Genomic DNA, 14915 nt, shown 5'->3' with positions numbered 1-14915 from the left:
ACGTTCCCTCCCGCCAGCTCTGTACCTCACAGAGAAAGGTGAAGATGCCCTGATGTTCCTTGAGGAGCTTGGCAATGGTGAGGCTGCTCTGCTTGATCCCACCTAACGGGTCAAAGAGGAGGTCACGGTTGAGGGTCCCCTTCCTCTCCTCCGTCCACACGTCGATCTCTTCCTGGTGGTACGCGAAGGTGCAGTTATCCCCGTACTTACAGTCCTGCTTGTTAAGCATATCTACAAAGCAACAAACAGCACACACCACCACACAGGGAGGGCGGCCCAGTCAGAAACTAAAACTCTCTCTCGTCTCCTCCCACTGCCCACACCTCACAAGGAGCTGAAAGCAAGAAAACACAGAGTTAAAGAAAAAAGACAAGACATCTCCCCCCAAGTTTGTCTATATCAAGACCTTCAGGAAAGTTAATGCAAACTACGGAATGATGACAATCTCAAATAATACTGCCTGTTGTGGAACCCACCTCAAAATGGAGGCCTGCTTTAATTCAGCATCTGGCCAAGAACAGATCACAATTTAACCACAACTTTTAAAGCCAATCCAGATTAAGTTCTCTTAGCCACCCAGCACTAAGGAGCCCTGTTATCTCGGCTCTTGCAATCTCCCCACTTCATTAGGCACTTTGTAACGACACTACCCTGGGGACCAGTCCAGTCACATTGCCTGCACATACAGGGATGGGCTGGAGGAAAGGAGCAGGCAGAAGGAGCTTTTCCCTAGGCAGAACCACAGCCCTTCCACGGGGTCACTGGGTGGAGTGGGACTAATGCAGGCTCACGCACAGGAGGCAGGTTCTCATCAAAGCCCGTGTCAGCAGGGCACCTCTGAGCTCTTGGCTGTACACAGCATTTCACTATGCCTTTGCAACTCTTCTGCTCCACCACTTTAAAAGCTGCCTGCTCTCCACAGCATGGGTGCTCATTGCCTTTCACTGTACTGAGCCTCCTGGTCCATGGGCTACTGATGGGACAGGAAGACCTCAAAGACAGCAGGTGATATGAACTAGAAGTCCCCTCCCAACATATGTACAGCCCCCTTCCCAGCCACTGACAGTCCTATCCCCCCTCCAGATCACCTTTGCACAGGTAATAGGATCCTACAAAGTTGGTTTTGGTTGGGCGAGGACGGATCCTCTTCCAGGTCTTGTCTTCTGAGTTCTTTAGCCTGCCCAGCAGGATGTCCCGCTTGCACTTGTGCTCCAAGCCTTCCCGATAGGTGTAATCGCCAGCCTTCGGTCCTGAAGGAGAGAATAATCCCATCAGCCTGGGGAAAGGCAAACCCCAGCCTGGGCCAGCGCTCTGGGTGGCAGAGCAAACACATCACCTGTTTTGGGGTAGCAAATATGACACGCTTGTTTGAAGACGTGAGTAGATGCCAAGGGGTTCTTCACCAGCAGGGCTGTGTTGGGCATGACTGGTTCCGGCTGGGACAGCAGGTGCTCGGTGACCTTGGGCACAGCTGGGTGACTCACTCCACCATGGCTGACCTGAGCAAAACCACACGTACCTCCTTTCTCAGCTCCGCAACCACACGGGTAAGAAACCTCTCTAAGCCCTTGCCCCATTCCAGTCTCTCAAAAACCCTCCTCATTTCCTCCCATCAAAATGTTCCTATTTGAAACTGCATTTCCAAAAGAGCTGTACGCAACCTCTTCAAAAATAGCAAACAGCGTGGTATATTCACTTCAAAGACAGGCCTCTTTCTCTCGTGGTAGGGGACCTCAGTTTTCTATCATGAGCCACAGAACAAAATGCCCCACTCACTCCTTCCCATTCCTTCCTTCATGACCAACTCTGTATTTGAAGACTCTCCAATCAACCCTTATCCCAACCTGGGAAAAAAACAAACCATTTATCAGTGAGTCTTCAGGGAGCACACTAATCTGAGGACAGAGGCTTGGATCTGACTGAGGTAACAAAGATAGGATGATGCCAGGAACTTAAGAATAATTCTTGTTCCAAGCTTGCTAACCAGAGATAATTATCCCCTTTTCTTCCAAGACTGGAAACATGGGACAGGGGCGGGACAGTGTATCTGGAAAAGTCTCCTGACAAGGGCAGGGAGGAGCAAAGAACCTCCTTAGTTTTAAGACAAAGCTGGCTTACTCTGCCTCATGCTTCAGTGTTACATGGCTGTCAGACATAGTGGAACACAGGTCTCCACGATTCCCTGTTGAGCCTACAACCTAGGTCACACCATGTTTACCCTAGCAATATGAACAGTTGCAGACAAAAATGAAGATGAAACAAATGTCCTCCTACTGACACTGGGGAAATCTTTACATGTCTTGCCACAACATGGGAGGCATCACTCACTGGGGCGGGTTAAGAAGAGGGGCCCAAATTACCTACATCACCCAAGTCACTACTACCTTGGTTCCAGAGCACCTTGGGACATCAGCACGGGGGAGCGGCTCACTCACCACGGGGGATGGTTTTTGGCTGCCAGGTGGGTGTCGCAGTTCCTGAGGGCTACTTTCTTCTGAGCAAAAAAAGGGGGAAAAAGTCCCACAAAACAAAAACAATCATTTCACTTTCAGAGGCAGTTCTGATCACAGAGAGACAAGCAAATGCTTACTAAACCCATTTGCTTTATTTATTTCATAACATTTTAATACTTTTTTCCCAAACCACCTGTCTAAGTCTTTGAAAAACTCCAGAAAAGGCTTTATTGTTCCCCAAACTCTACTGAACCCAACGGTATGTTGCTTACCACTGGCATTCCCAAGGTGGCAGCTCCAAGGTAGCCCAACGCTAGGTGAATCTGACTGTTGAGTGCTTACTGGACAATCTCTGCTCTTCTCAAAATACTTTTGTTGCCATACAGGGGACAAGCTGGCCAAGAAGCCTGCCTTTCCTCCTGGGACAGGACGGGACCTATTCTTTGCCCACTATCCTCCACAACTTTGTTCCTTGTGAGGTGACAGTGCAGTGCCCCATTCAACAGGACACTCACTGCCCTGAAACCAGAGATGGAAGTGACCCACCTTGGCCTTTACCGTTCTGCCCAGCGCAATAAGATCCTATATCATCTAAAAGAGTCACGAGAATTTTTCTCATTTGGTCCGAAATGTCAGAGTCATTGGGGAGGGTGGAGGAATCATATCATAGCCTAGGAAATTCTGCCAAGGGAGGTGTCCTAGACACCAAGCGAGGTTTAAATCTCATTGCTCATCATTATACACCTTTTTGTTCCTTTCTCCTCTGACATTTCACACCATGCACGTACTGGTTATCTGGGATTACACACACCTATAGCCTTTCTCATTACTCCTGAGCTAGACCTATTCAGCTGCTCTGTCCAAGACATTCTATATTTGTACTCCCATTCTGCAGCACTGGCAGACAGAGCTGTATGACAGATGTCCACAGCGTTGAATGAAATCATTTTGGCATGCATTCACCGGTAAAGCACCACAAAATGCCATCAGCCCCACACCTACCAATGGCAAAGGAATCCAAGGCATCCAGCGACCCTCTGTTTGTCCCAAAGGAGTCCAGGGCATCAAGCCGTGAGTCTGTGTAAGGGAGCAGATCCAGGGAATCCAGCGAATCTAAGGTGGAGCCACCACTTCCACCTGGCGGGGCCTCAAAGGCATCCAGGACAGAGGAGGAGGAGAGCTGCTTGGTGGGATCCATCACCAGGCCGAAGGAGGCAGGTGGCAGCGGGGTGGAGACAGGGATGCTGGCTGTCACGACTGGTGGCAGCAGCGGAGTTCCCCCGGGAAACACAGGGATCAGCTGGGGCATCTCTGTTGGCAGGTTGGTAGGAATGGTGCCCTGGACCAGAGACTTTGGGGAATCAGGAAGGAGGAGGATAAACAGCACATTAGGGACAAGGAGCAGAGAAGGAGTGAACACAGAGAGCAACAGGCTCCCACTCGAGCGTGTGCTGTATTATCTGAAGCAAAAGGACACCTGACAGTTCCATCTGCCTGCAGACTTCCCACAGACCTTCCAATCTACCTACACCACATACAGTCTGAACCGAGGTCCCTGAGGAGGTGTTGGGCTACCTGAGCTCATCAGTCAGCACTGGGCATTTAAACCAACTCAGGCTGAGAAACAAGGCAGCTGAATACACAGAGCAGCATGGTCAGTGTAATGACCACTATTTGTGACACCTCTCATCAGAGCTTTTTCACTCGAGAGGAATCCTGCATGAATATGATTATATTGCTTCCAGACCCAACCTGGCTTGCATAACATCAGCAACACTGGAAACTAAAACCCAACATAAGCATGAATACAGATTGTCTCTACAGCTCCCAGACCTGTTCAAAGATCTTAGACTGAATGCAGCCTGCACAAAGTACAAGGAGATTAGAAGATTCTCACTGTATAAAATACATCCATCATTCCTGCTACAGCACAGGCATTTTTATCCTCAGGCCTGCTTCAGCTCCAAGGACAGCAAGGGCCAGGGGGAAGGTGATGGAGGGGAAAGGCTATCTTGGATACCTTTAGAGGGGCAGCTTCACGAAGTTGCACACAGCAAAGCAGGCTTGAAGGCAAGCTCTTTAGATACTCACAAGCCAGTTACAGAAATAAAGGAAGGAATTTATGAGTTTTGCCAGAGGAAGAGCTAGGAGGAAAGAGTGACAGAAAGAGAGAAAGGCAGCATGCATATCCAAACACTCCAAGGACCTGTTTGGAACAAGAAGCAAGGGACCCATGCAGCGCCCACTCTTACTAGAGGGTATGGTGACCCTTCGGCAAGGGAGTCCAGGAGGGAATCCAGTTCTTCCCCAATGATGTCCCCATCTGTGAAGTCCTCCACGCTCTCAGGCACTGGCAGGGACACGCAGTCTGGAGATGGGAGCAAGCTGGCAGCAGGGAGCGAGGTCGGCAAGCCCTTTGCATCTGAGTCAGAGGGCAAAGGGGCCAGCTCCTCGCTCACAGGGATGGAGGTTGCCACAGGAGCTTGGAGGCACTGCAGGTCCATAGAGCAGTCTGTGATGAGGGAGAAACAGAGCCAGTCAGCCAGGAGAGCCTCTTGCAGGGGCAAGCAGAGCACAGCCTGGCAAAACCAATATTGTACAACTCCATCAAATCACAAACAACAATTATGCCAATTTTCTGGGAGGAGGGGCTCTGGTCTGAAGAGTTCTTGCCCTTTGATCTTTGTTCCCAGTCTCCAGTGGCTCACCAATAGCTGAAATATGCTCTAAGGGCCAGTGCCCACACTGACTGGCAGGATTTAGCAAGCCTGTACAGTAACCAGGAACAACACAAACCCTGTGGCTGAGCAGTTCCTGAATTCACTGTGGCCAGGACTAAAGGCCAGGGGCACATAATCCAATTTCTGTATAACCCACTACCTGGTGTTCTCTTTAATGCTCCTCACTAATGCATCTGGCTGAGATCACTGCCTGCTCTACTTCTTGGAGCTTCGATATCACAGACAAAAGATGGCTTACTTGCACACCCTCTCTAAAACCTCAGGCATCCTAAATGGCAGAAGATAAAAACCACAAGGCCCTGCTGGGAAGAGAGTCAGATATTGGATGCTCAGATCAGGGTTGTACTAACAATGTGCCCCCCAAAAATCCCATCAGACTCACTCAGCTGTCCTTACCCAAGTAAATTCCCTGCTCTTAAGTGTTTCCTGGTGTCTGCAGGTGTGAGGCTGCTGCCCGTGCTCCCCCTCAGCACCTCAGCAGCAAACATCCCCTCAGGAACTTGTGTGAGCCAGGGTTGGGGCAGAAGAGAGGCAGCGATTTTTCCTAAGGCTTCCCTGCCTCTCCAGTACGTTACTGAAACAGTAAGATGTTCCCATCATGCAATATAAACCTCTGTTAAGTGAAGTTAAGGTTACAAGCACATATTCTTCACAGAAGAGCATTTTATTCTAAAAAAAAAAAAAAGGTTAAAAAAAACCCATTTAAATGTTAGAAATTCAGAAAATGCAGCGTTACATTTGCAGTTCTCAAACCAAGCACCCAAACTACCTTAATTCTGCCCCTGTGCAGATGTCCTGGAATAAAAGAAAAGAAGTAAGACAAAGATGCTACTTTCTCCATCCACATAGCAGTGGCTGCACTGTAGTTACAAGTAGGCTATAAGCAAGGCAAAGCTTGGAAGGGGAGACAATAGCTTTTATTAGAAAGACTGATAAGAATGGGAAAGAAACTAGACAAGCTTCCAAGACACATATCTTGATCCAGCAAGAAATGCTGCATCCTGTCTGTACAAGCTCTGCTCACTCAGCCCCCATGAGAACTCAGCCATTCCTTTCTAGCTGGGACTGGGCGAATGAGCCATGCTGCTATCCTCTACGCTGCATGTTTATGGACCGAGGACTGTGTTGGTGCCCTTCTTAAAGAGCTCAGCAAATCAGCAACTCCTGCAAGCCCTCAAGTCCTCAACAAATTAACAGCAGAGATGACACACACATTGAGGCCCCTTTGTCTCTAACCCCACCAGGAGCACACCACCACCTTCTGCAACCCTTCCTCTGGCATTTGCTGAGTGGTCCACATGGATGGACCACAGCCGAGGTCACTGTGCAAGGCACTGGAGGCTGAGCTGTGATGAAAGGCAGGGAAAGCAGGGGGAAGCAGCAAGGGACAGACTCAGGTCCCTCTCCACAACCTCATGCGTGTGATCAAAGGCAAGCGCATGTTGTACCTTATGGGATCCAACACAGGTATTCAGGGCTGCAGCTGGACACATTCCCCACAGGCAGTGGCTCAAAGGAAGGCTGTAAATGTCCTTAGTTTTGCAGGTCCCCCTCAGATCAGGCTTGGCTCCAACCCCATGCCCCCTTTGCAATGATTTCTCTCAGCTCATCTCCTTTTGGCACGGGCCCCTCAGCTGCACCTGGGAGTCAGCCATCCAACTTCCCTTGGTGCTGGCCTCATCACTGGTAGCTTGGCCAGATTTCCCTCAGTACAAAAGGACGGCTTGTGCCTTCCCATTTTTCAGATGTTTAGATCTGGAGTACTGTCAAGATCCCTCCAGGGGCCAACAAGAAGTTCAGGACAAGCTGGAAGGGCTGGGACACGTGCAGGGGGGAGCAGAAGGGTTCACAATGACAGGGCCCCAAAAGATCCAGAAGTTCAGACCTTCTCTGAGGAATGAAAGAGGCCCTCCAGTTTCCACGCAGACTGGGAAGCAGAGCAAAGAGGCCCTCACACATCCTACTTGGCCCCAAACCCTGAAAAGCTGAACACATGACCAAAAGACAGAGAACAATGTGGGAACCCCCACAGTTCAGTGCATGTGAAGGGAGAGAAGAGCAGGGACCAACAGGTTCCACTACTTGCAAGGGGCAGAGGGGAGATGTCTGCTCCCCTCTCCCTGACCACCCAAACCCTGTCATTCCTTCAGCCACTTCCTTCTGTTCCCCTCTGTCCAATCGTTTCCCCTATCCCCCCTTTCCCATTCCTTCTTTCCTCAGGACATCCCATCTGCTGACCTTACTCACCAGCCACCACACCCACATCTCATGTGCTTTCCTTCCAGAAAGCTCATGCACCTCCTGCAATCACCTAGTATTTGCTTCATCTTAAAAAAAATAAAACAGCCTTCTTTGAGGAGTGCATCACAGGCACACACCTGCCTCCCTCTGATTTCTGCCACTGTCATGACACTAAGCCCCATGTATTATTATTATAAACTCAGTGAGGGTCTTGTCCAACCACTCCCCCAAACCAAGTCTCTCATGCCATGCCCCACACCTGGTAGCTTCTCTGGACATACACCTGCCTGTCCCAGAGGGGCAAGTACAGTGCTTTTAAAAGCCCCTGTTTCTAGCTCTGTTTCCCAAAACAGCAGTGGTTCCCTAGTGCATTAGATGGCCAAAGGCCATACTGAGCCAGATCTGAGCCCTGATCCGTGCAGGGCAGGGCTGCATTAACCAGATGAGTTCAAGCAAAACATGGGGGAAGGGGCTTCAGGAGTTTGCATCTTAGAAACAAAATAAAACAATAACAACAAAAAAACCCCACCTTGCTAAAAAAGCTTTGAAACTCTCAAGGTACCCAGCATGCTCAGCCCTCCTGGTGGCACATCACTCTCAGGGCAATGGGATAGCATGTAATTTCAGTGCTTTTGAAAAGATTTCCTAGCAGTAAACATTCTCTCTGTCTGAACTGCAGCAAAGATAGTATGCTGCTCTTACACCAAATGCTGATGAGATAAAGAGCTTACTGGATGCAGTCAATCTTTACTCTGCAGTAGGAGTCCGGTGCATTTTAGCACAGCAAGACAACATGAAAAACTCTCCATAATTCGCAGAACTGGGTCTAATGATTGCACGTAGCATTCTGAACTGGCATTCAACAGAGAACTAACATGTTTTCCAAAGTACCCTAATAATGAAATTAGTTTCTTTCTATAAAAAGAGCAATTGCTACTTGCAGTGGTAAGTCTTCACACTTACCTTCACACACACAGCTACCTTTCAAAGAAACAAAGACTGATGTGCTCAGAGGCACGAGTTCAATGCTCCAGCACACAACAAAGGGCAAAGCATGTAGCGAGCCTTTCTACAGGGGCAGAGTTAAGGTCACTTGTTTCCCAGCATGAGAAAAGCAACCCTGTAGCCCTTCTTCTGCTCCTTCTGGGTGCCTAACCCTGAACATGGCTCTCCCTGGGTCCCTCCCAACTCCCTTTGTTTTCATTTCCTCCGCCTCAATGTCTCGGAGGACCATACGCACTCAAAGCACAAACAGCAACCTACAACCTTAACTTCACTTTATCAGGACTGTTTTGGCCAGGAGCAGAGTTTCTGAAGCTTTGCCAAGCCCAGCTTTAAGAAAGCACAACTGCAGAGAGCTGTGTACCTCAGCAGACCCTTCTAATTTCCCAGATGTGTCTCTCACTGGGCCCTGACAATAAGCTTTTCTGCAGGAAAAAACACTCCTGCTTCCCACCATCTTTTCCTTCTCCTAGTTACCAAAGCCGGGAGCTCACAGAAGAGACACAAATGAAGATGATGAACCTCTCAGGCCTGCCAGCCTGGTTAGATACCTTACCGAAGCCACAAAAATCAGAGGAGACAGATGTCTTTACCTGTTTCGATGTCATCTATCGAACCCAATCCATTGGAAGTGGTCTGCAAAGAGGGTGTAAGAAAGGGGGAAGAAAAATATCACTAGAAATTAATCATTAAATAGATATTCACACTTCACAGATAAGACTCTTTACTACTCCTAAATTCATCTGGCCCTTTCTTTTGTTTTATGGCCTCTTTCAGTCCAAGAGCAGTAAACCCAACAAACTTTAAGAGGTCATTAATCCAAAGAGCCTATCATATTTTACCTCCAGCAGTGGACAAACCCTGCTGCTGCAAAAGAATACCAGCCCTGCACAATATCCAACCATGTGAGCAAATCTGTACATAGAATAGGATTCTTCAGATGTGGATGAGAACGCTGTGTCCCAAGTCTCAGGACACATCAATCAGTCAGCCCCATGCACTGTGAGATCTGATTAGCCTGATCTTACACAACGTTCCTTTTCTTAGTTCGCATATTTTGCAATCTACCAACCACAAACTTTTACAGCAAACTCAAAACAGGAAAACGTTTCCGCCAAGACAACTGCTGACTTGGAGCTCCAGGAAAGGAATAAAATGAGCCCATATTTTACAGAAACATAAACAAAGGTAAGCACATGTGCCTTCAGCTTAAGCTTAAAAAGGCACAAGGTAAAGCATTTCTCTTGAGATGCTGCATCTACTGCAATAGTTTTTGCAACTTCTAGTTTTTGCATTATTTCCATTTCTTGCAAAAGGGAAGATTTTAAAATTAAAAACTAGGCACAATTATTAAAGAAAGCTGGCTGGCTTTCCTAGAAAGATGTGAAGGCAAGTCACTGAACAGTGCAAGGTAAACTAATTCTTTAGTACCCATCTTGTACAAAATGACAATTTTTATGGTTTTATAGTTTATTTGCTTTAAGGAGTAGCGTGAAGTACCAAATAGCCTGTAAAAACATCAAGCATTTGGAGGTTTTTTTGCTCAGTGGTAGAACAAGGAAATCAGCAATTTCTTGTATTTTAGCTTAGTATTTGTACAGTGCCCTGCCCAAGCTGGATCTCCCAGGTGACTGGACAATACAAAGACCATATAAACTTTGTAGATACCTCGCTCAGTACATTGCATGATTTAATTTTGTATGTTTCTTCAGCAGTTGCACTTTCTGACTTTTACTTAGCATTGCCCTAGCTATGTAAAAACTTGAAAACTAAAACTTATTTAAAATACAAGAGAAAGCAAACATTCACAATAACTAAGAAAAATAACCACCTTCAGTCATCTAATTACTGACATCAAAAACGTTCTCAGTAGAAATATTTTCAAATACATTTATATCATTGGCAATATTCCTTAAAAGAGGAAAACACTAATTAATACATTTAAACCCTAAAAGACAGTTATAAATTTGCATGTAAATAAAACTGTGAAGCATTCTAGTAGCACAATCCATGAACAATAACAACCACAGGATGCAAACTCTACCTGGTTTGACAAATTGATTGATGTGCCATTACTGAGTAGCGAAAATGTTTCCAACTCCTGCTGCAAGGAAGAGACAGGTCTTAGAACAGAGACAGCCCATGAATGCTCATAAACTGGGTAAAGCTGAGTTACAATACAGTATTATTAATTAAATAAAAGCCACCCCAAAACGTATACCACTGTGACACAAGGGTACAGCTTTCTGAACACTGAAAGGGCCATATATTTGTTTTGGACACCTCAGTGCAAAACACCCAATGTCCAACACACAATCAGGAAGGAAAAAACTTCCCTGAGGAACAGAAGTTTTTGTCTTTTCATTAAGAAATTACTACTTCGGGAAGGCATTACAGGACTGGAATGAAAGCTGGAAGTCAACACAAGAGACAGCAGGGTGTTATCAAAATACCGACCACTAAATTTCAAATAATAAAAAGCATTTTGGAGTTTTTCATTTCTATTTTTCTAACATACAGGTGGTTTAAGCCCATCACAGCTGAGTAACATGACAGCAGCAAAAAGGTGGCAAGGCCAGTGAGCAGCTACAAAAAGTATTTCTGCGTAAAACTTCCCTTTCTTTGAGGCAGAATCATTTTGGACTGTTGAGAGCTGCTACAATGTCAAGGGTTTTTTTGGGGTAGGCCAATCACTTGTGAGAACAGTCAGGGAAAGGACTAAGATGCTACAGCCAAATTTACCCCAAAAGCTCTCTTCAAACTGGATTCCCACCAATCACTTCACCTGCAGAGGTGCCCCCCTGGAGATGGAACATGCTGGCTGTCTAACACAGCACTGCGCATGGCGCTGAGGATGCAAATGCAAACAGAAGCCTCAACTAATGTTCCCTACTCCCGAAAACGCATCCTGGGATTTCACATCACCACAGCAGCTTTATCCAAGAGTGCTGGCAGTGGCCTAACGCCCTCTAGCCCAACCCCACGGTATACATTTAAACGTCAACAGTACTCCAGTTACTGCAGCACTTTCTTGTAGAGCCAGGTTACAGATCCAGCCACTGGTGTCAATTGGACCCACCACCCACTTTTTGCTGCCTTCCTTCCTAGCATCTGACCAGATGTGTACCTGTTGTTCTCACCAAGTTCAGGCCCTTCCCCAGCCACAAAGAAGGTGTATGCCTAGATACATGAAGGGCAAGAACCCTTCATGACCCACTGCACTACAAAACCAGCCATGTCTTCAAAGCAGCAAAGGACCCCAGCCTTCTCATCCCCTAACAGGGAAAGGACTGTGATGCAAAATCTCCTTTGAGATCAGGCCACGTGTCCCTCTCCTCCAAAAAACACAGGTTCCCAGTGCATCCGAGGCCTCTCCAGCAGCACCAGCCTGGCTCTGCCTGGCTTAGCTGGGGACTCAGGAAACTTCCTGGCAGTAGACACAGAGCAGCAATGGGGTTAGAAATGGAACAAGGCAAAGTGAGTCAGAGGGTCAGGACAAGGAGGGTAGCCAGCAGCCTGCTAGAGGGGTTAGAGGGTAGTATATGTGTGTCTACAGCTGCAGAGCAGCACCTACTTTTGCAAGAGTAAATCTGAAAGAGCCAAAAGAGAGCCTCTAGGAAAAAAGAAGTCATACCTGAGGTCTTTTGTATGCTTTTCGAACCCTCAGTCCCAGCTTCTGGGCAAGCTCCTGTCCCAGTTGCGTGACGCTTTCATCCTGGGGACAAAACCATTGGCAGGACACTTTCAGTCTTGCCATTGTGGCACACACAATGAAATAAACAGGAATGCAGTTATCTGCACTGGGCTGCGCCAAGAAGCCTCACATGGAGACAGCAGCAGGGGGACAACTGCCAGAGCAGCCCTAGGAGAGTCCGTGCAGACCTGAGGGCTCTTGTCTTTCAGTCCTGCTGAGATACTGAGGTTACACCAAGAGCTCTCCCTTACACTCTTCCAATGCTGCAGAAAATCAGAATCAAATGTCCACTTCCAAGAAAGGATGCGCTCTCCAAAAGCAGGATTCATGAGTCCTGCTAGCAAGATGGCTGGAAGGGCTGCCAAGGCTGGCTGCTGGGGGGCTGATACAGCTTCCACAGGGTCCCCACATCTGGGAAGAAGCCTGCATGCCTTCCCCTTTTGCCAGCAGTTAATAATCAGTTTTGATATACAGACAGTATTCACTAGCCTGTTTTGCTTGGTTTTTTGTTTTTAAAGCTGAAACCAAGTCTCAGTTTCCAACTTACTAGCTACAAGGCATTTTCATAGTCTTTGGCTCTGAGTAAACTGCCTCAGATTAGTCAAGCAATCCTTCCGCTTTCCCTGCTGTGTGCCACTTACCATCCTCCCTGCTCACTGTCCATACCCACTCATACACCGCCGTGGCCCATGCTCCACTCCCTCAATCCATCCTCTCCAGTTCTGCCTGGACTAACAACCTGCCACAACCTTCTTCACTTATTTATCACTAGCAACTCTTTTCTTCTCTGCTTTCCTCTCCTTGTTTACAAAAATATTGGAATACTTTTAGATTCTTCAAAGAAGAAGAAAATATCTGCCCAACCTACTGTGACATTTCTCCTTAAGGTCCCAAGGTCTCCTCCCTGTCTCCAGCCCTGAAGCTTGCTCTCTTCTCTATTTGCTATACTGGTCTTTCCAACCTCCTTCTCCCTGCAGGTTCATTCTTTCCCTCTCAACCCCTCACTAGCCTCTGCTTCTTCCAGTTCACAGTATCAGTAACTTTTCCCTTCAATTTGGAGTGCCACTTTTGACTGTACGTGTTCCCCGACACCCTCAACACTGGTCTTGTCACCATCTTCTCTGAACTCAGTGAAGACAAAAATCATTCTTGTCCATTTCCTCTTCTCTCCTCCTCTGACACCCCTTCAGGACGTACCTTCTTCTGAAACTGTCCCCGTACCCTCCAGAAACCTCTTCTTGGTCAAATCTCATGGTCTCTGCTCCGTCCTCACTCTCTTCCACTTCTCAGATCTTTCTAGCACCAAACAAGTCTTCACTGCTCTGTTTGCCTTTGCTGACTCTGCCTTTCCAAACACTCCCTCAGATGTCTTCCAAAGTCTGACATTCTCTTGCTCCCTGTGGAAAACTCACCAGAAAGACCTCTGATGTAATTTCTTTTCATTGATCCCATACTCATATCTACCAGGTTTACCCTATCCAACCCCACATGCCAATGTAACTCTGAGATGTCTTATCAGATTCCTGGACAAGATGAAGAATGTATTTCTCTGTAGACTGTCTCCACTTCTCAATAACACATAGTTAATAATTGTCCTTTTTGTCAGCAGGCCTGAGGTTTGGGGGTGAGGAGTTATTTGCTCTTTGCCATCCCTCAACATTTTCCTTTAGCTTTCCCTTCCCTCAGCTAAATGACACTCTCAGGTGCTTACCTCTGCCTAAATGACAGGATGCTCAATAAAGGACATGCAATATGCTCTCCTCCAACACCCTAAAAAAGCCCCATGCTGTATCAAAAAAAACATACCAGAGAAGCACCAACTTCACTATGCCAGAAACCTTTGTAAACTAGCAGCACTGAGTATCTGCACCCAGAAACAAGTCAACTCTGCTAGACAGAGTCAACTGAGTGGCAGATCCTTCATCACCGGAAGTTTTAATACATGCTCTTATTTGACCACAATAAAGTTCTCACCTGTTACAGCAATGCAAGCTGGAAGTACCCGTGTGCTCCAGAGATGTAATGGAAACAAGAGAGGATGGATAGCATGACTTGCCTTTGATACAGAGAAGGCTTATGATTTCCGTTAATCGGGTAATAAAGCGATGGGCTATGTTAATTTACAAGATCGAATTGTTTAGAATAGGGAATGCAGATCACTTGATATGGAGTTTGTAAGGCTGAATTTACCTGCCACAGACAAGTCTGATAAAGTGTTTGTAGACCACGGTGATTGTAATGATGACAATGGGAGATATGTAAACATAAACCAGGTTGGATGGGGCTTTGAGCAACCTGATCCAGTGGAAGGTGTCCCTGCCCATGGCAGTCAGGTTGGAACTAGATGATCTTTAAGGTCCTTTCCAACCCAAACCATTCTATGATATCATTAAAAAATAAATTCAATTAAGTGGCTCGACTGCAGTGTGAAATATAGCCAGATATGGCTTTACATGAACACATGTATTCGATGGTTTTACTTATAAAAGGGTTTCTTTAAAAAACGGTTCTTTCGAAGTCCTCTAACATGATACCTTTAATATGTGTTTCTCGGCCTGTTCTGCTAAGTAAAAGAAACTAGAATTTACAAGCTATACAGAAGGAATAACTAACTGCTAACAAGGCTGTCAAAGATTGATTCTGTAACACTACTAATAAAGGAAAGTTAACTTCTCCTGCTGAAGTAGATGCATTTTTCTTCTTATAACATTACTGGGATGGATCAGAACCAAATTTAGCAAAGACCACCAGTGATCCCTTGAATTTATCTAATCACGGTCTGGT

The 14915-nt window shown here is 46.7% G+C and overlaps 1 protein-coding gene across 8 annotated transcripts in view; it reads right to left on the bottom strand.

The window, feature by feature from the left end:
• ZC3H7B (zinc finger CCCH-type containing 7B) overlaps positions 1–14915 on the bottom strand; it is a 50393-nt gene that overhangs the window by 24468 nt on the left and 11010 nt on the right. For 2 of the 8 annotated variants that reach the window (XM_032996761.2, XM_042792116.1), the window contains 9 exons: positions 12072–12152; positions 10482–10541; positions 9031–9073; positions 4706–4965; positions 3456–3804; positions 2382–2494; positions 1337–1499; positions 1089–1250; positions 26–231 (listed from right to left, as the gene is read on the bottom strand). In XM_032996761.2, coding sequence (XP_032852652.2) covers positions 26–231; positions 1089–1250; positions 1337–1499; positions 2382–2494; positions 3456–3804; positions 4706–4965; positions 9031–9073; positions 10482–10541; positions 12072–12152 — 1437 coding nt within the window. The remainder of the gene's footprint in view (positions 1–25; positions 232–1088; positions 1251–1336; positions 1500–2381; positions 2495–3455; positions 3805–4705; positions 4966–9030; positions 9074–10481; positions 10542–12071; positions 12153–14915) is intronic. The other 6 variants (XM_032996762.2, XM_032996763.2, XM_032996765.2 and 3 more) reach the window with 6 other exon arrangements.

This window comes from Tyto alba, unplaced genomic scaffold, assembly GCF_018691265.1.
Source record: "Tyto alba isolate M040663 unplaced genomic scaffold, T.alba_DEE_v4.0 Super-Scaffold_2, whole genome shotgun sequence".
Classification (NCBI taxonomy): Eukaryota; Metazoa; Chordata; class Aves; order Strigiformes; family Tytonidae; genus Tyto; species Tyto alba.
The sequence above is the reverse complement of the archived record's forward strand: the minus strand, read 5'-3'. Positions and strand labels throughout refer to the sequence as shown.